Source organism: Arvicanthis niloticus, chromosome 8 (assembly GCF_011762505.2).
Source record: "Arvicanthis niloticus isolate mArvNil1 chromosome 8, mArvNil1.pat.X, whole genome shotgun sequence".
Lineage (NCBI taxonomy): Eukaryota > Metazoa > Chordata > Mammalia > Rodentia > Muridae > Arvicanthis > Arvicanthis niloticus.
This window is the reverse complement of record NC_047665.1, coordinates 56807775-56829395: the sequence shown is the minus strand read 5'-3', so window position 1 is coordinate 56829395 and position 21621 is coordinate 56807775. Positions and strand designations below refer to the sequence as shown.

The following is a 21621-nucleotide window of genomic DNA, read 5'->3' as shown; positions in this document are numbered from 1 at the left end:
CTGTATTTGTTCTGGTCTGTAAGAAGGAGCACTGTGGCTAGTGTTCGGGTCAAAAGGACTCTCTGGTTTCCCTGCCCTTGCCTAAGGTTCCCTTGTTTTTATTCACTATTCTCTGATTGTAAATAAAAAGAACTCCTGGGAATGGATGAATGCCCACTGTTTTCCATGACCTTGGAGTGCCCTGAGACCTGTAGGGGAATGTTCCAGTTCTTCTCCTTGCTTCAGTTGGTTTTCAGTTGGTTTTTGTGTCTAGAATACCAGCGCCTGGTCCCCCATGACAATGCCAAAGTAAGATCCACTTTGCACATGTTTTCTTGTCAATGATGCCTGTCCCATTAGAATTCTGTTCCAATGGCTTATTCCTCCCCAGCCTTGCCATTCTTCTGGCTGATGTGTGAACTCACACCTGAGTTTCTGGGCTCACTGGTTCTTTTCTGAGTGGGAACTATTTCTCTCTCTTGAAAAGCTGTCTTGCTGATGTGGATACCAGGAAGTGCATGCCCATGCCGACAGGAGCCTGATATAGCTGTCTCCTTAGAGGTCTGCCAGAGCTTGACATACAGAGGCAGATGCTCACAGCTAACCATTGAACTGATCATAGGGTTCCCAAAGGAGGAGTTAGAGAGAAGACTGAAGGAGCCAAAAGGATTTGCATCCCCATGGGGAGAGTAACAATACCAACCAACCAGAGCTCCCAGGGTCTAAATCACCAGCCTGGGAGCACAGTGGGAGGGACTCATAGCTCCAGCTGTATATGTAGGGGAGGATGGCCTTGTTGGGCATAGGTAGGAGAGTAGATCCTTGGTCCCATCATGGCTGGATACCCCAGTGTGGGGGAAATTGAGGCCGGGGAGGTAGAAGTGGGTGGGTGGGTGGGGGCACATCCTCATAGAAGCAGGAGGAGGTGGGATTTGATAGGGAGTTTCTGGGTGTGTGTGGGGGGAGTGGGGAAAGGGGATAACATCTGAAATGTAAATAAAATTTCCAATAAAAAAAAAAAGAAAAGCTGTGTCTCCTAAGTTCCGTGATGGTGATGTCTGTTTTCTTTTAATCTCCCCTCCCTTCTTCCCTCCCCTACTCACCCCTTTCTTCTTCCCTCCCCTTCCTTTTCTTCTGTTCTCCTCCTCCCCTCTCCTTCCGTCTCCACTTCCTTTCCTTCTGCTCTCCCTTCCCCTCCCCTCACTTCTCCTCTCCCCTCTTCTCTCTTCTATTGTGCCCCTCCCCTCCTTCCCTTCAGTTCCTCCCTTCCCCTCCCCTCCTACCTATCAAGCTGCCTTCAACTGTAGTGTATTAAAGGTCTCGTTTCTCAGCAGACTTCAGGATGTGGGTGTCTTTTTACTTTCCTCTTGTCCAGGTGGAACATAGCAAGCATGATATTCTTTTGTTATTTTTTTATTATGATGGCACGGTTTATATAGCTAGGCTACATGTAAGAGGGGATTTTATTGTTTTGTTGTTTACTTTATAAGAGAGTGAAGTCCTACCTTAAACTTTGTTGGTAACCCCATTCTAAGCCACAGACAAGGGGCATAGAGCCTCTGAGGTAGCCTTGAGGCAATCCTGACTCAGCTCTTTATACCAAAATGCTGCCTCACTCAGAGAAGTAATTGGATTGAATTTGGACTGGTAAAGCTGAAGGGTGACTCTCTCTGTGTGTGTGTGTGTGTGTTTGTGTCAGGAGGAACGTCCCTCATGGCACACGTCACACATTGTACAGGACCTTTGTTGATCAACACCTAATCTGACTTTGCATTATACTTGAACAAAGTTTATATATATATATTATATATATATATTATATATAACTGCTGCAGCCCTTTTACAATGAAAATTTGAAAAAGTACAAAAAGGTTGAGCCACAAGTTCAAAACAGTTACTTTTCTTATATTTTTTCTTCTTTACATATTTTGCATAACTCTAGTAATTTTACATGTCTGCAATTATTTATTTTAGCTGAAGGGCATAGCAGTTTTTTTAATGATTTTGCCATCTCCAACCATGCAATATCATGCCTGTATGATATCCTAGGGGCTTAGAGTGGTCTTGAGTAAATCTTATATCATTGTCCGTTGATGGAAAGTTTTTCCTGCCTTCTCCAACTTTCATAAAGTTGCTGTACATTTCTCAACATATGACTCATTTTCTCAGTTGGAGGGGCAGGGTGTCATTTTTCTGAGATAAATTCCTAGGAATGAAACCACTTCAAAGTTAAAAACTGTTAAGTTTTTCCAAGGCACTGTTCATTTCCACAACCATGTTTAATGGCTGTTTGATGTCTGTTCATTTGTATCACAAGAAAAAAAATGGGTCAACAACCTCTTCCCTTTTTCATGCATACCATTTGGAATGTCATCATTTAAAATAAAGGGTCATAAAGGCTTAAATACCTTTAATTGTTGTCATTCTTATAGCTGGCAGCTTCTTAGGAACTGTAATGGCTGCAGGGGTTTTATTTCCTCTTTATTTTTTTTCCTTCTTTTTGCTGTTTTCTTCCCTCCCCCTGGTTTAAAACATGTTTTCCTCATGGTGCTATAGCCTCCGTTCTTCTTGTTCAGTCTCTGCTGATGAATGAGTGTAATTGACCCCTGTTGTCTCTATTATACAATCCAGGGCAATTTGTTTTTTATGTAGTAGTTGTTTTCTGAGCTGCCTCAAAACTGCCCTACAAAAAGAGCTCATTATCAGCCCAAAGGAAAAGAATTTTAAATGACAGAGTAAATAACAATCCCAAGGAGAAGGGGGAGGAAAAGTCTAAGCCATTCCAATTTTCAAGTAAATGAGTGAGTTTTAGGGTCGAGATAATTAATTGCTGTTTAGGTCAAGCCCAGCAAGACTTGATTATATCTAGAAATTATTAGATTAAAAATGGCTTCCCCATGGATACTGTTGCGCTCTGGATGTATAGAAGGATTATATCCAGGTCCACGATGGTACTCAGTGTGACACTTTGCAGCCCATTAGAAGTTGGTTTTAGAAAACCTGGCTAAACATCTATGAGAAACAATCAGGGGTGACTTCCAAATAAGAACATTTACCTGAACATACAGTAGCCATGTAGAACACCCAAATACAGTTCACACAATTCTGAGTATTAGAAAATACTTTGTATTGGAGAGATGGCTCAGTTGGTAAAGTAGTTGTCTCTCAAACATGAGGACCAGAGTTGAGTCTCCAGGACCCAGCTATGGTGTAAAGGTTGTTCTCCACAGACACATTCTTAATGAGTACAAACTCAAACAGTAATGAAAGCATGTTGCCATTTATCTGTTTTGGATTTTCCAGGTGTTTCTACTGCATACTCTCATGAAGTTTTGATGTTTACCTTTGCATATGGGTGTGTGTTTGTGTGGGTGATTACCTTGGGTATGGTGATGACTGGTAACCAGAAGAGGGCTTCAGGTCCTCTGGAGCTGGAGTTAATAGTGGTTGTGAGATGCTTGGCAGAGGTGTTGGGAACCGACTTTGGTCCTCTGGAAGAGTATCAAGTGCTCTTATCCCTGAGCCCAGTCTCCAGCTCCTTGCATAAACTTTTTTATTCATAGACAGAGTTAACAGAGGAAGTAGTGGAATTACAGGGAAGAGATGCTAGACAAAAGCCAAAGCTGACGTTAGCTCCCTCAGCTTCAGATTACTTTGAGCACAAAGGACTTTGTATGTTCCTAGACAAGGTAAAGCCCTACCTAGCAGAGCAAACAGTAGAAGAAGGAAACAAATTTTAAGCTGTAAACACAGAACAGAGGGCAGTTCAATGAGTAAAGGCTTGTGTGGCAAAGCCCCTCTAAGTGAAGGAAGCAGGCTTGTAAGTGGCTGGCTTTTGTACCTCCCCGCCGAAGGTGCAGAACAGAGAATTGGGAGACACAGGTCTCCTCTTGTGTAAGACTCTGAGGGGTAGATAGAAGATTCTGGGAGGGGCTTGAGAAACAAGTGTGCTGCATTTAGTTGAATTGTTCAGATCTTACCCATGCGGCATATGGGATGGACATATAATGTCTATTCATTCTGGCAAACATGAGAAGATGTTGGAGGAGATGGGAGCACCTCTGGACCATAAATGAGAAAGGCCAAGCTGGGAAGGAAAACCCCCACCTCATAGAGACATCATCTGTGCAGTCACACTGATGCAGGGGCTTAGCAGAAAAGGGAGTAGGGCATCTACTTGTTTTGCTTTGATTGGGAAGAGTGACCAGGCAAAACTACAGCCTGACTCCTAGGAAGGTAGCATCGCTGGTAACTTCATTTAGTGCCTTCTTTTTGTCGGTTCACGTTCATTTAAAATAAGTCCTTAAGAGATTTCTGAAGCATGGTGTGTGTGTGTGTGTGTGTGTGTGTGTGTGTGTGTGTGTGTGTGTGTGTGTGTAAACACACACACACACACACACACAGCACAAAGAATGTGTTCCGGTCAAATTCTCTACTGTTCTTTTCAGTAGCCATTCTCTCCATTGTGAGGAGCTTTCCTAAGGCAGATGGTTGGTCCTAACTTCCTTCTGTGGTTTCAGCTCCTAGGTAAACACACCTCCCATACCTGTATTTAGCACTTTCCAGTTTCTTAAGCAGTTTCACTTGATCATCAAGGAGGTGCTCTTGCTTGCAAAGACTTCACTCTTTGGTTCTAAATGTATGTTTCTTATTCTTTTTCTCAGAGACACCCCCGCCCCCCACCAGGGTGATTATTTGCCTGGAATCCAGCTCAGCTAAACCCATGTTTTCTCTGTTTTCTCTCTCACAGGTTACTCAGGCCAGGATTTTAACTGGGTGGATTATCACAAGCAGCGCGAGAAAGAAGAAGCACCTCCTTTCTGCTTCAAAAATGTAAGACCCTTCCCATTTGCTCACATTCACAGTCATAGATGCTACTCCCTGTAACTTTTCTCCTATTTGGTGACTAAGTATGGAGTACTGCCTGGCACAGAAAGATCGTGAGTGAAACTGCCACTGGTTTTGAACAAGCTTCATTTCATATTGCTTGTGTTAGGATAGCACCAGCCTGCTCTGAGAAACCATCTAACAAATGCACATCAGCTTGATCATGTTCGAGCTTAGTGTTTACTTTCGGAAGAGTCAAGGGTAAAAGGCGCTCTGCTCCTGAAGTTTATTAAAATGTGTTATCCAGGGCTGCGGATGTAGCTTCGTTGATAGAATGTTTGCCTGGAGTGTGTGAAGCCCTGGTATCAATTCCCAGCCCTGCATAAAGTATGCATACAGGTAGTGTGTGCCTGTAATCCCTTCACTTTGTAGGTAAAGGCAAGAGAACTAGAGGTGCAAAGTCATTCTCTCATTCACAGCGAATTCAAAGCTAGCCCAGGCTACAAGATACCTTGCTTTCAACAGACAGACAAATACTTTAGGAAGTGCTTTCGTTACTAGTAAGATGCCAGCTAAACACCTTTGGCTGTGCCTACTTTAAAACTTACATTATTGCTACCACGACTGCGTTTCAATATTGAGTAATGGATAAATGAACTTATTGAATAGCAGGAGGGTAGTAAGGTAAAGTTTGGTAAAGTAGTTGTTAAATTGTTCTCGTAAGTTTCATCAACCCTGGAGACTGTAGGGAGGGATATGAAACATTACCTCTGTTTCAAAAACGGAGCATGGTTATGCTAAGTGTGTTCAACATACCTGTAGTTAGGAACATAAATCTCCTAGGCTAAGAAGAGATGACACACCCTTTAAACTGAGACCTGCAGTTCCCATCCTATGTAGCATCGCTAACCGAAAGGCTTGTTTCTGATCTCATGGGCCCAGAGCTACTGAATGACTAACTGTCTGCCTCACAGGGATAGTAGAATTCAAAGAGCAAGAATGGAAAGCCTTGGTTTCACAGAAGCACATCTGAGCAAAAGTCAAACTGAGGAGATGAAAAGTGAAGTAGTTTGAATTTTGGGGTCATGCCATACTCTTAGAGGGATGTGAGCAGTGGGGTTGGAGAGCAGGACTCTCTTGACTGTTATGACTGTTTGGTTAATGACATGAACACTGTATAGAATGGTTTCTATGCAGAAGCATGGAACCGTTGGGGGTGTCTTTCAAACTGTGTGATGGGAACAGGTATGGCTATGTTCCAGGTCCCTTTGAGGCTTATCAAATCTATCGACACATGACTTTTTATTATGTTGCTGTCACTGTCTCAGAATCTACTGGCTCATCTTTCATGGATTGAGGTCAAGGGGCCCCATGAAGCCACAACACCTGTTCCAGGTTGTGACTTCTATCTCACAAGAGAAACATTCCCCTTTTTTTTGACTCTTTATCTTTAGGAAGACAAAGTAACCAGTCCTGGGGTTATTATATGCTGCACCCATGGCTTTTTCATGGGTATGGGGGAATCTGAACTCTGATTCTCATGCTTATAAAGGCAGACACTTTACCCTCTGAGCCATCTCCCCAGCCCCTAGAAATTTTCCTTTTATCCAAGAGTGTCTACATGGCATTTCATTCTGGAGCAATTAACCACAGACAGACCAGGTTGGCTTTGGATTGTCCAGGATTCAGTCACCAAGATTAAATCTGGCTTAATGAATTTGCTGGTGTATTCATTAGGAGACCTTTTGTTTCTGGCTTCCTGTTTGTTTAATAGACAGGAGAGTCATCTGCCTGCTGGCCTACCCACCGCATACTGGGACTTTGCTGAATTTGTTAGCTTGCTACAAGTGCTCTTTAATGGAATGCTTATTATGAATTCATTTTTTAATCACGCATCTCATGCGTACCAGAGGAGAGCTGCGTGGAAGACATTTCCCTGGGGACATTTTAACAATCAGAGTTGGTTATAGGATGGATTGACATAGCCAAGTGCTCAGTAAAAGAAACCCAGAGGTAACAGTTTTGTTATTGATCCTTTATAAATCACCCTCAAGCAGCGAGAGGAAATGAAAAGAGGTTATGTGGTCTGTAGGTTTTCCTTATTAAGTGAGATGAAATGCTTTTTAACTTCCAGGTTCTCCACGCAGTCATCCAGCTGTGCTACCAGAAAGCGGCTTCATACATAATTGTGTGAATGAGATAAGATGACTCACAGGGAAAAAAAAAAAAAAAACACCCTCTGAAAACATGTCTGCTTCCCATTTCCAGAGAAACGTGAAAGGAAGGAACAAAATGACTTTTTGAAATGGGCAGGACATAATTTTTGTTCTGATTACATAAAGATACAATTGCCTTTTCAACTTCTTTTATAAAAAGACACTTAAATCTAAATTACTCTGATTTCTCTCCCCCCAAGAGTCACATAACGATATAGTTTTTTATTGGTCTTAGGAATTTGTTTAGATGAGTTTATATATTTCAAAGTAGATACGCCTTTTTTTTATAGTACTCTAGCATATTTGATTGCAATTTATAGTAGCTGCTGCATGGGGAAAGTCACATTTATTAGAGAGTAATATTTGCTGAGAGCCTTGTTCATCATATAGAGAAAATTCATGTAGAATTGGTTCTCTGGAAATAGCCACTTAACTCCAGACTCAGGACCAAAACAACTCACATGAGTATAGTGGAGCACACTCACTTGTGGAGGGGAGCAAGAAGTTAGAAAGAAGAACCGTAGACAGATTTCTATACTCATAGTATGACACCCGAGCTGACAACATATGGGGCAACTAAAAGACTTGTGTGAAACTCAGTCTTTCTGTCCTCATATGTCAGACTCTAGAGTCCAGGCAAATACAGCAAACACAGATACAGGACAGTAAGATACAATTTCAGACAGTGGAGAATCATACAGATAAAGCCCAGAATCCTGTACATTAAATGCCACCTTCAGGGTTGGTAGCCTCTTGAATCATCTACGTTTAAGAAGTCTCCCAGTAGCCTGGGTAAGGAAAGAAGAAAAGAATGGGCATTTAAACTTTTTCTAAAGAGACAAGAGTGTGTAGATTGAATTCAACTAGGAAGATTGTTTGCTAAAACAGAAAACAAGACCTAAAATTCCATAGCCCTGTAGGGATACAATACAATCTTTATTGTGCTGATGGAATTCCAGTTATGGGAAGCGTGGATCCCCCTATTTGGTCCCCACATCAGCACTTTAGCATTCTCAAGGGGCTTATTGGAAATACTGATTCTTTAGTTCTCTAGGTGTTTCTGATACATTCTGGAGCTTGAGAACAGCCGATGTGAAGGAAAGTATATCTTTGTTATTCACGTAAAGATGGGAAATAAACACTGTCAAAGGAAGAAGCTCTGGAATTGAGAATAACCTTTTGAACTAAAAGAATTCATTGGAGTAATTTGCTAGAATGGAAATGAGAGTTCCTGATCTTATATGTAGACATTACAGGAGATTAAAAACAAAAATCAAAACAACCAACCAAACATACAAGTTTTGAAAATGGTTCAATGTCCCTCAACTGGCAAATAGATTGATAAGTTGTGGTGCATATACATAAAGTAGAGCAGACCATGTATGATTCTGGCAGAAATGATCCACAAATACATTTTGCTAAGCATAGTGGTTTCGTTTCTCTCGCTGTGATAAATATCTTGACTAAACGCAACATAGGTGGAAGATTCCAGCTTACGGTCTTGGTCTTCAGATAAAAGCAGGAAAGCCAAGGCAGGACCTCAAAGTTGGTCACTTTACAGGTATAATCAGGAACAAAAACCAAGCTCCCCCTGCTGTTTACTTGTTACAGTTCATGACCCAGCCCAGGAAATGTTCATATTCACATTCAGGATAGAACTTTCCTCTCTCAACCAGAGATCAAGACAATCCCCCACAACATGCTCTCAGGCCAACCTTGATCTGAATAATTTCTCATTAAGACTCTGCCCAGATTATTCTAAATTGTGGGAAGTTGACTTTTTAAAATGCATAGCAATAGGGTTTTTGTTTTCCCCTAAAAATTTATTTATTTATTTTATGTATACAAATGAACTGTAGCTGTCTTCAGACACACCAGAAGAGGGCACTGGATCCCATTACAGATGGCTTTGAGCCACCAAGTAGTTACTGGGAATTGAACTCAGGACCTCTGGAAGAGCTGTCAGTGAGTGCTCTTAACCATTGAGCCATCTCTCCAGCCTGCAAGTTGACTTTTAAAACTAACAATCAACTAAGTTATTTTTCTAACTGAAGTCCCAGAGGCTTTATAACAAAGTCAGGCTCTGTGACTTTCTAACGAAGTCCCAGATGCTGAGGCTGCAACACGGACTCATAAAGCTTCATAGAGTGCAATTCTATCTATGTGATAATCTAAAATAAGTAGATGGAATATAGACATGAAAGTCACATGGGTGGCCAGTAGGAACTGAACATCAAGGACTGGGTATGCAGGGATAGTGCAAGGGTGCTTGGAAGAGGTGGGGAAGGGGCTCTTCTGCATCATAACTAGCTGTGGGTACATATGGTTGTGTGCACTGGGTCAGCAGCTTTATCTTTATAGATCAACCAGGGCTTTGTGTGTGTGTGTGTGTGTGTGTGTGTGTGTGTGTGTGTGTGTATGTGTGCATGCCTGCATGCATATATTTAGGGTATGTGGGTGGGGATGTATATGTTTGAAGCATTTGCATATGTGAATATGTGCACAGACCTGAAGAGAACCTCTGTGATGTCATTCCTCAGATGTGGTTCACCTTTTTTTTTTTTTTTTTTTTTTTTTTTAACACAAAGCTTCTGCTGGCCTCAAGCTCCCCAAGTAGGCTAGGCTGACTGGCTGGGCTACCAAGTCCCAAGGATATGCCTATATCCTTCAGCTATGCTGGGGCTGCCAGTAAAAACCGCTTACAACCTGCATTTTTTTTTTTTTTTAATGAATTCAGGGACTGAACTCAGATCCTCTAGATTGCATGGCTAGTATGTCACAGACTGAGCCATCTCTCTGTATTTCCCAGCTCCTACTGTATAAAAAATGTTAATTAGAAAATTAAAGAGAAAAGTATCAAGAAAATAACGACAATTTGAGATAAATGGAAACTAAGGAATATATCACCAGCAGACCCATGCTCTAAGCTAAAGGGCATTCTTTAAATGTCCTTTAAAAGAAAATGACACCAGATGGATATTCCATCTGCCTTGTTTAACACCCTAGGTATGATTTTAGCAGGGAATATAGAAGAGTCAAGAAATGGTGTGTGTTAGAAATTCCATAGAATGGAGGTTCGTATGGTATTAGAAAAAGACTGTGTCCCTACCCTCATTTGCTTAGCAAAAAGTCTCAGGTAACCACTGTGCATTAAGCATAGATAGGATTCCTGACCTAAGCAATCAAGAATGAAGGGCACTTTGCTTATCAGCTGTGAGGAAAACAAGCTTGTAAACAAATCTGTTTGTCTTGGAAATAAGATGCTATTGTGTCCACTCTCTCTTCTGGCCAGCTCTGTGTCCACTCTCCCCGTTGGCAGCTCTGTAGTCACCTACTATTCTCTGCTGGGAATTGCTGGCTCAGAACTACCTCTCTTTCTCTTTCAGACATTTACTCGAAGCTTCTCAAAGAACATGAAGCTTGAAGCTGTGAACCCCAGGAATCCAGGAGAGGTGTGCGTGGCCACTGTGGTCAATGTGAAAGGGCGGTTGTTATGGCTTCATTTAGAAGGTATGTACAATCAGCTGCTGTTTAGGAGAACTTAGGGGTCCTCTCCAGAGGGTGGGGTAGAGGAGAATTCAGCACTCTCATAAATGCCCCCTTGTTACCCTTCTATTTAAACAGATCTTAAATTATTCAGTGTTCTTAAATAAGTGAAACTAATCAAATACAAATTCATTCCAAGGCGCTCATCTTAACTAATAATTTCATGAAATGAGATGCTGGCGAGATAATTATGTTTGGAACACACTGGTCTTTTTACATCTATGATTATAAAAGCTAATGTTGCAATTAAATTAATATGAGTCACTAAAAATGGTATTTGAGGTCTTGGTCATTATGAGAACAAAATGATATATTTGCATTTTAATGTAGGCATACCTTTCACTTTGGTTTCTTCTGTAGATGTTTTATTTTTCCTCAAAATACCAACAGGGAATGGCTTCTCTCTCCAAATACATTTAAACTTTTCTCTTTCCCTTCAATGATGTTGAGACAGTTCTTTATAGATACAGTTTATTTTAGAATATACAGAAAACTCAGAGTAATGTATTTTGTGACTAAAACATTTTAGATTTAGGTAAAACATTGTGTTTTTCATGTGTTTCATTTTGATTTAGAAATAATTAAAATTGTAAGGCTTTTTTCCATCTTTTCATAACATAATGATAGAATTCAGTTGTTTGATGCATACACAAAACATTATAAGAATCGATGAAGCTATAATAACGTCTAGATTTCTGGGTATGTGCATAGTTTATATCAATGGCATGTGCCTGTCACTATTTATCTCAGTTACTTTTCTATTACTGTGATAAAACACCATGACCAAGGCAACTTATAAAAAGAAAGCATTAGATTGATTTCAGAGGGTTAGAGTCCATGACAGTGGAGCTAAGGCAGCAGCAGAATCAGCAGAGACGTCACATCTTAACCCACAGCCATTGGGAACATTGGGAGCCAATGTTCCACAGGGAACACTGGGAAGATCAACAGCCTTTTAAAACCTCAAAGCTTGTTCCCAGTGACACACCTCCTCCACCAAGGCCACACCTTCTAATCCTTTCCAAACAGTTCCACCATCTGGGGACCATGAGGTTATAAGGGGTGTTCTCCTTCAAACCAGCACACTATTGAAAAAGAACACGTAGAAGAAAGGGGGTAGACTTAGCACGAATATCATGTGATCCTTATTTTCTGTGCAAGCAAGTCTGAACATTACTTGGAAGCTTCTCAGATTAGTTCGTAGTCTCATAAACATAGTCAAGTAGATTGGAGATATCTTACATGTCATCATGTCATTAATTTTCAGATAATAATGTAAACATTGCTGTAGGTCAAGTAATCCATCTGAAGTTAAGTGATTCTGAGAATGATTTTGCCTTATGGATTCCTAGCGTGCGGCTTCTACTTCAAAACAAAGTTATGGTCAAAATGGTGACCCTTTTGCACTTACAAAGGGGACACCTTTGGTTTTGTTGCTACTTGTAGACTCAAATCAGTTGCTGTTGCTTTTGGAGTCATGAGTCACTCTGGTGACCTTTCATACTTCACTTCTATCTACATCTACTGAGCCACATTAAGGAGACTGGCGTTCTCTTTGCATTCGCTGCAAAACAGAACTGGTGCTTTTAGAAGCCTGTGTTTCCTCGTTCTTGTTTAGCACATTATGGTTGAGATTCCGTGCAGTTGTTATTTATTTAGCAGTTTCTCCTTTCAGTATGCTTTGCAGCTGTTAATTATCTAACACAAACAGCAGTACGAGTGTCCTGATTTTCATAGCTGGAGAAACCAGCGAAGCCATTAAGATCTACCCGGGGTTCATTTTCGTTGCTCTTGACATTTTCCAGTGCTTAATTCACTAGATGCTGCAGCTTTCTGCTTCTTGAAAGAGAGAGATGAGCAACGTTTAATCCATATTTAACATTTTTGACCATACTTTTTTTTTCTGATTTTCTCAAGATACAAATTTTGAGTTTTATAGGAAAAAAAAAACCTACTTAAAACATCAAACAAACCACCAAAAGCCCACCTCATGTTCAGTGTTATTTTTTTTACATTTACATTATTTTGTGTAATAGTGAAAACTAAGAAACAAAAATTAGGAAAAAAAAGTATACATCTTTCAGACCTAATTTATATTTTTAAAAAGTGCTTGTAAACTATTGGTTGACTATTTCCCAATGACCGTTGAGTATTTATATAGAGTTACTGGTCAAAATCATACCCCTTTTTCATTACTTAAAAGATACTTGCTGTGGAGGTGTGAGGCCCTGAACTTGGATTCTGTGTGTCCATGTTAAAAAACGGTCGAAAGGTGTGCTGTCATATCAGTACTGGGAAGGCAGCAGTAGGTGGATCCCAGGGGTGCACTGGTCAGCCAGTCCACATGCATTACTGAGCTCCACGTTCATTGGAGAGACCCTGTCTCAAAAAGTAAGGTGGATGATGTTTAAGTAAGGCACCCAACAGTATCCTCTGGTCTCTGTGTCTGCCCATATGTGTGTGTATGCACATCCAGGTGTGTGTACACAAATACACACAGCATATATTAAACTCCAGACCATCTTCTTGATTTTGCTTGAATTCTACTTACTTTGTTTTGTCTGGACTTTGGACTTAGAGGTCCTTTAAAAGTTGTCACCTTCTAAAGAGAGGGAGCCCAGTGGCACCAATTTCTCTTCATTTTATAGTTTTATCTACAGATAGCATCTCTGTCCTCAGTCCTGAGGATAAAATGGTAGAGCTTCATTATGGTCACTTTGTGGCTATTAAATTACTTTATAGGATAACGATTATTCTGATTACAGGCCATTTATCTGACACTTTAAATTTACAAAAGATTTTATAACAATTTTATTAGTTATTCTAATGCATTAAATCAGTTTGAAGTCTTTTCAGTGCATGGCTGATTGACCACTTTTAGGTAATTAAAATGATCCTTTCTAGTTAATATTTGACTCCTCAGGAAGCCAGATCATTCTTTAAGTATCTTTTAGAAGGTCTTTTACTAAGAAGAATTTAATGAATAAAGTATATGAGAGTAATGTGATATTTTTAGTTTATACTGGGAAAAGATTCTAATTTTCACAAACCACTGACTGTAAGGGAGATGCATTATAACAGGCCTTAATGTCCGGGGATGGATGCTGTACTGTTTTTCTCATCTCGTTATTTCAACATAGGTAATCCTATTTAAAGCTATGAACACTATCTGTAGACAGTACCATACTTTCAGTTTTGATGTGTCTAGTACAGCAGATATAATCTGAACCATGTGCTCATTGGTCAGTCTTTTCATCAATGACTGAACCCGATACCTGATCACTTTCTTGTGCAGCAGATATGGCCTGGTTTTTCACTTGTTTTTATGGCTCTGTTGTCCTTATGTGGGGTCATTTTGATTCACTGCCTTCCTTGACTTCTCTTGTGGTATTCATTTCCCCAGAATCCTTTTCTTTTGGATACTTTATGAGGTACAAGTTTCCTGTCTCTTATCTAAAACACAGAGTGCAGACTTTAGTATTTTCGAATAGTTGCTTGTACATGGGATCCAAAGCCAAGCCAGAAATCCGATCACATAACTGTCTCTGTCTCTGTCTTTCTGTCTCTCTTTGTCTCTCTGTCTCTATGTCTGTTTCTCTCTGTCTCTCTCTGTTTCTTTGTCTCTGTGTCTGTCTCTATGTCTGTCTCTCTTTGTCTCTGTCTCTATGTCTGTCTCTCTGTCTATGTCTGTCTCTCTGTCTCTGTGTCTATCTCTCTCTGTCTCTCTGTCTCTGTGTCTGTCTGTCTCTCTGCCCTTTGTGGGTAGTTATATAGTATATGTTTAAAAGTTTTATTCAGTATTTTCCATTATTAATAATGCTTTTATGATGTGCTGTCACACAACTTTCTTGTGTGTTCTTATTGAGACTGGAGTCTATATATCCCAGGTTGGTCTTGACCATGCTGTGTAGCCAACGATAACCTAAAACACCCAATCTTTCTACTTCTACTTCCAAATGTTGGGATTTCAGGCAGGAGCTGCCGTACCCAGCCTCTTGGCACATATTCCTGGCATATCAAGGTGAACCATAGCCATTTTGCTAATAATATGGGAGCCTTCAGAGAGAAAGAGACACGTGCTTGATACACTACCTGTGATATACTGGGATTAAGAAATGAACACTTGTGAGGTGCCAGGTGTAAGTCTCACACCTTAGTACACTTACTAACTGCTCCATCATTGTCTTTTCTGTACCTCATATTGTCTTGAAAATAGGGATGGAATAGTCCCTGTCTCTCAGGATTGCTGTGGATTAAACCCATGGAAAAGAATCTGGCCTGTAGTAAAATCTATGAATATCTTCCTTTGTGGAATGTGGTTTCCTCTGTGTACACATACATACACGAACAGTTTCACACAGGCATGTTTGCATACCCAAGCTCACATACGACCACCTACATACACGTGCATGAATGTGCATACACACACACACACACACACACACACACACACACACACACACCTTCAGTTATGTTGGTACCATTTTCTTTCAGACTATGTATTTCCATTGACTTTAATCTTTTCTTCTTGCTGGCCACTGTTCTGTTCTCTCTTTATTCCTGAGGAGTTTGGCTCCAAGGCTGACAAAGAGATGCTCCAAAGGCTCCTTTGTTGCTTGCTATTGCAGAGGGAACAAGCACTACAGGTCACAGCCAGGGCTCCATCCATCACTTGGTTCTGGTTGCTTTCCTCTCATCTTATGTTTTCTCTTTTCATCTCATCCTCAAGCCTGTCCACATTAGCCCTGCCCTTTGAGTTTGACTAAGAACATTAACCAAAGTGAAGTTGTTCCCTTAAACACCTCTTACCTTAATTCCCATTCCAGGTTTTAAGGAAGATGAAAAAGGTTGCTCCAATTCTATTACTGAAGTAAATGAAAAAAACATTTACTTGTATCATGGTTGGCTTTGAGTTTTTCTCCCCTTGCACCTCTTTTGCTGTGGTACCCTATAAGATCTCCACTCTCTTGTGGAGATGCCTGTGCTTCCTGTCTCTCTTGTGGCTTGCAGAAAGTGATATAACCATAGCTTTTGGGCTGTGACAAGATTGTGTCCTTTTCTGAAGTGCCCTACCAAGCCATCTTCCTGTGCTCTTCTGATATCTTGTGTTTGAACACGTCAGCATCTCTATTGAAGTAGCCCGTGTCATTGACTAGATTGAGCTGCTATACAAAGTTCTAGCAATCACACTGGCAGAGTCTTGGGATCTGAGATTCGAGGACAAAAGCTTTGGGAGATGGAAAATTATCTTTAAGGTTCCTGCCAGAATCCCACATATGCAGATACTTGTAAGTTTACTTCAGGACTAGGGAAATTCTTTTAGCAAGGATTTCATTGTATTTTTTGGATGGTAACTTGAATGTTGTTAATTTGACCTTAATGACAACCTGGTGTTTATACACAAAATCCTTTTTTCCTTATTGACTGTGTTGTTCTGTTGTTATTCCTGGAGATGTAGAGACTGTCTTTGTGAAGGAGAACATTTACAGAAGTAGAAAACACAAACTATCTTGGGTTAGATTCTCTCTCTTGGTCTCGGATTCCCTCCTCCTATACATTTTCCTCTTTTCTTGTGGGATACCACCATTGGTATTTCACAGTGCAACACACACACACACACACACACACACACACACACACACATCTCCTCACCCCTTGAAAAGAGACGTGTGTGTTATACTCATGGTTCTGCACCCTGTGTTTCCTTACCTCACATACATGTTGGGGATCATTACAATAAGTATTTAATAGCTGCAGAATGTTCCATCACTTGAATATACCCTACATTATTTGAATACTTTCCCATGGAGGGAGTTTTCTGCTTCCTGATGGGTTTTGAGATGAACCTTCTAGATTAGCATGAACAAGGGGTACTGATGGCTCTCAGCTTAGACAAAGGCAGAGCGTGAGTGTGGCCCTATCTACAAGGGGGTTTTCTTTTACTCTTATAAGTATTTTTTATTAAATCTTCAAGATTTTATACAGCATGTTTTGCTTACATATTAAGTGACAGATATTGCATTGACCCTTTGGTGAAACATTTAGCTTTGTTTCTATAATCCCAAGAGTCCTGGATCAAGCAAGGAAGAGTCTTGGACACATGCATCATTTTCTAAGCTGTTAGGACTCCAGTCTTCGAAATATTAGATTTTCCTTAAAATGTTAACTGGAATCTTGCTAGATGTATCTAGATTTATGCTACTCACAGCAATTGATAAGGCTGATATAAGGAAGTATGAAATTACTACTCACCACCCAGAATGGAGTTTACAAGATTGGCATCAGGAGAAACTTTCCTGGGTGACACCCACATTGCTTACTTGTACAAGGATTTTCATTTTTCCCTCCCTCCTACCATCTCTCCCTGCCTTCCTCCCTTTCTCCCTCCTCTCCTCCCTCCTCCATTGGTGTAGTATATGTATGTGTGGGATATGTACAGAATCAATCCAGCTTATTTTCTGTACTGGCTGGTTTCCTGTGTCAAAGACACAAGCTGGAGTTATCACAGAGAAAGGAGCTTCAGTTGAGGAAATGCCTCCATGAGATCCAGCTGTAAGGCATTTTCCCAATTAGTGATCAAGTGGGGAGGGCCCATTGTGGGTGGTGCCATCCCCTGGCTGGTAGTCTTGGGTTTCATAAGAAAGCAAACTGAGCAAGCCAGAGGAAGCAAGCTAGGAAGTGACTTCCCTCCAAGGTCCCTGCATCAGCTCCTGCTTCCTGACCTGCTTGAGTTCCAGTCCTGACTTCCTTTGGTGATCAACAGCAGTGTGGAAAATGTAAGCTGAACAAACCCTTTCCTCCAGCTTGCTTCTTGGTCATGATTGTGCAGGAATGGAAACCCCAACTAAGACAAGTTGGTACCAACATAATGGGGTATTCCTGTGACAGCCTGACCATGTTTTGGGGAGGACTGTGGAAGGACCTTGGAACTTTGAGCTAGAAGAGCCATTGGTTGATAAGAGCTCTGTGGGATGTTCTGTAGGAGCTTGAATGTTGAAAACAGTGCAAAAGATAGAGGCCTGGGTTGTAAAGCTTCAGAGGGAAGATTAAAGACTCTTATCAGGGTCATGTTGTTTTGATTGTAAAGATTCGTGGTTTTGGTTAGCTGGCGGTGAAGAATCAGCTGTGATTAACATGATACCAAAGCTACTAAAGCGAACCTTTGCTTACTGGGGCTATTGATGCTAGTTAGCTGGAACTAAGAAATTAGTGGTGATTAAGAAGAGACCAACATCATTGCGGTGAAATCTTCTGGGAAGTGTTTTTGAGAGCTGTGTTCCAGAGATAGCCAAGGTTATACCTCATGCTGTGGCTGGACTTGGTAATGTGTAAGTCACCCAGGTGGTACTGGTTTTGAAGGCATGAAGGGGTCATGAAGAGCAGCTGAGGCTCAGCAATGTGAGAGGCCATGGAAGGCCATTGGTAAAGGTGCAGCCTTAGTTGCAACTGGTGGGCCCAGGACTGAAGGGGTGATGCAAAGGAACTGAGGCTCGACATCATGAAGAGAGTCTATGTGAGGCTATTGATGAAGCAAGCCTAAATAACTTTGAAAGTCCCACAGCCTTTGCAAATTCTTACATATTAAAATTTCAATCTCTTTAAAATATCCAATCTCTTTTAAAATTCAAGTCTTTTTACAATTTAAAGTCTCACCTGTGGGCTCCACTAAAATACTTTCTTTCTTCAAGAGGGAAAAGCATCAGGGTACAGTCATAAGCAATAGCAAAATCAAACTCCAACCATCCAATGTCTGGGATCCACTCACGATCTTCTGAGCTTCTGGGATGAATAAGCAAGTAAGGTTTGAGGCTTAATAGTGATGTGTTTGTGTGCCAAGTCGACAAGAGGTCAATTGTACTGGCTGGGTTCCTGTGTCAACTTGACACAAGCTGGAGTTATCACAGAGAAAGGAGCTTCAGTTGAGGAAATGCCTCCATGAGATCCAGCTGTAAGGCACTTTCTCAATTAGTGATGAAGTGGGGAGGCCCCATTGTGGATGGTGCCATCCCCTGGCTGGTAGTCTTGGGTTCCATAAGAAAGCAAACTGAGCAAGCTAGGGGAAGCAAGCTGGTAAGTGACACCCCTCCATAGCATCTACATCAAGCTTCTGCTTCCTGACCTGCTTGAGTTAAAGTCCAGAGTTCCATTTTCTTTGGTGATGAACTGCAGTCTAGAAATGTAAGCTAAATAAACCCTTTCCTCCCCAGCTTGCTTCTTCGTCAGGATGTTTGTGCAGGAATAAAAACCCTGACTAAGATAGCCACCCTGCCTGCTTTAAAAACAAAGCCAAACAAAACCAACAAACACACACACAGGCTTTGGGATTTATGCTTGCAGGACAAGATATTTATTGACTGATCCATCTCCCTCCAAACTGTCTTATATTCATCAATCTATTGGCTTAGTAGTAAATTAAGAGCTTTCACTAAGTGCACACTCAGTGTTCACAATATCCTCCTAAGGATGGAGAAGGAATGGGTGGTCAATCTTGGTGCTCCTGGTACAGTTGAGACTGCTTTGTGTTTGGGACTTAGTCTTTAGCTTCTTGATGTGGGGAGGCAGGTCAGGGGAGAATCTGATTTCAAAATCTGTAAGTAAAAATCATGAGATAAGGTGGATATTAGATGAGGGGTGCAGGGATAGTTTTAAATATCAGTGGAGACACGGAGGCTAGATAGATTGAGAGAGTCACTGGCTAGTAATAGATCTCTTCTCTTTTGGTTCTTGATTTAAGACTTTGTCCATTGAAATGTTTTTATGTTGAGAACTGTTGGTTCCTTGTAGAATTTCCTTCTAACTAGTGAGATGCATTTCAACTTTGTTCTTTCTGTAGCCCAGGGTGTTAGATGCCTTCAGCTTCTGGTATAGGTTTCTCATCTTTTCTCTACATTTCCCAGCTATGATGATGGTTTACCACAGGGTACAGCTGCAATTAGGAAACAGGATGTGGTTTTAGACATTTTTTTTCATGAATAAAAGATTTCCTTATAGAAAAGTGTTCTGTGTGACATAGTATCTGCAGGTCAAACAGAACCAAAAATGAATGAGTCTAGGGCCTGGTTATGGGTCAGTTGGTAAGGTATTTGCCACAAAAGCACAAAAACTTCTGTTTGATTCCTGGAAAAAGAGCCTGAGTGTCATGATATGTGCATATGGCAAAAAGCAGAGACAGTTGGGTTTCTGAGTCTCATTGGCCAGCCAGCCTAGCCTACTTAGGATTGTAGGGTCAGAGACCCTATCTCAAAAACTAACATGTGTGTGGTGAAGGAAGGACACAGCAGGTTGACCTTTTGCCTCCACACATATCATACATGTACATACATGCAATTGCACATACACAAACATGAACTCATACTCATTCGTAGACACATACAAAAATGAGCCACTCCAGTCAAAGCTGAGTGGCAAACGCACCATCTTAGGAGACTGTGTTATCTCTCAGATCCTAAGTAGTAGATTCCCTGTGGTTGTTGCTTTTGGTTGTAATGTTTGCTTTTATTTAGTTAACAGTTACTCTTTGCTTGGTGTGGAACAAATTCTCCCATGGTGGTTTACAAGCTGTACCACATGTCTTTAATTTCATAGCTACTCTTCGGAAAGGGGACATCTGGTCCCTTTTCAAACATATCTGGCTCTGATCCAGTTTTTCCTAGCATCCTTTCTCCCTCCCCATTTTTTGGGCAATGCATATGTTTCTTCCAAACTTCTATTTTATTTGAACTATCTCAGATTCTCTAAATAATTTGTACCCATTTTAAGACTATAGACTCGACAAGCCATCCTCTATACTGTTATCAATTTGTAAAACAGCCCCAGCAATGCATTTCTCAGTCTTAGGGATGGTGTGTGTGTGTGTGTGTGTGTGTGTTTGCGCGTGTGCGCACACGCGTGTGCATTTTCTGGTACCCATCATTTTGGTTTCTTCCCACACAGGTCTGGAGACTCCAATGCCAGAGATCATTGTAGATATGGATTCCATGGATATCTTTCCTGTGGGCTGGTGTGAAGCAAATTCTTACCCTTTGACCACACCATACAAAGCATCCTGTAAGTGTTTCCCATCGGAGAGAGGTTTGATAAACACCTGGTGTGCATAGTCTCGGTGATTAATTGGGATATTGGGTACAGGAGGTTGTGACATCAAAGGTTTCAGGTGTTCTGAGGAATGCCTGTATTGGTATCTCAGTTGTTCCTTAAGTGCTGACATCAGATGGACATTTGGACATCCTTCTAGGTGATAGTAAGGGAGCAATCACAATGGGGTCCATTGTTTTGTTTGGCAAAGCTTAGGTTAGACATCATGTTGTTGTTGTTTGAGAAAGGGTCTCACTATGTAGCACCTGGTTGGGCTCTAACTTCCAGAGATTTGCTGATGTCATATTTTTCTATTATCATTTTTTAGGGGACTCTAGCTCTTTTCATGTAGAAAAAGAAATCAATAGGGCCTGAGAATAGGCTCAGTAGGTGACTATTTCTGTGCATGTATAAGGACCAAACTCCCCACATCCTATAACTCCAGCATTAGGAATCAGAACTGGGTAGATGGTAGCTCCCAGGAGCTTGCTGACCAGCCAGCCAGCCTAGCAGAACAGGCAAGCTTCAGGTTCAGTGAGATACTCTGGTGTAAAACAAAATGTGGGGAGGAATAAAGGAATGCACTTGATGTCTTCCTCTGACCTACACATGCACGTGTGACCTGGTACCACACACACATTCCCAAAACAAAAATCAAGTAATCAAACATGATCTCAGCAATTCACTGACCTAAATGCTTTTAGCATCGACTACTAACAATAACTAAGTAATGCTTAAATTTAACAATATATGACCTCATAGTTTTTGATGCTCCCAATACCAAATCATATAAGTTTCGCTCATTTACCAGTATAACAGGTCCTTAGTCCATAACCAGATATCTTGAATCAGATATGAATGAAGCATGCAAAGAGCATCCATGCCTCCAAGTTCAGACTTGAGCACGGCTCTGGTACTAACCCGTCTACGTCATGTCATGTAGCTGAATTACAACACGTCACATCCATATACCTAAAGC

The 21621-nt window shown here is 41.0% G+C and overlaps 1 protein-coding gene across 5 annotated transcripts in view; it reads left to right on the top strand.

Annotated features, from left to right (window-relative positions):
* The window catches only part of Sfmbt2 (Scm like with four mbt domains 2), a 192655-nt gene that overhangs the window by 126670 nt on the left and 44364 nt on the right, over window positions 1-21621 (top strand). For all 5 annotated transcript variants that reach the window (XM_076939424.1, XM_076939427.1, XM_034510311.2 and 2 more), the window contains 3 exons: window positions 4730-4812; window positions 10409-10532; window positions 20502-20615. In XM_076939424.1, the coding sequence (XP_076795539.1) occupies window positions 4730-4812; window positions 10409-10532; window positions 20502-20615 (321 nt within the window). The remainder of the gene's footprint in view (window positions 1-4729; window positions 4813-10408; window positions 10533-20501; window positions 20616-21621) is intronic.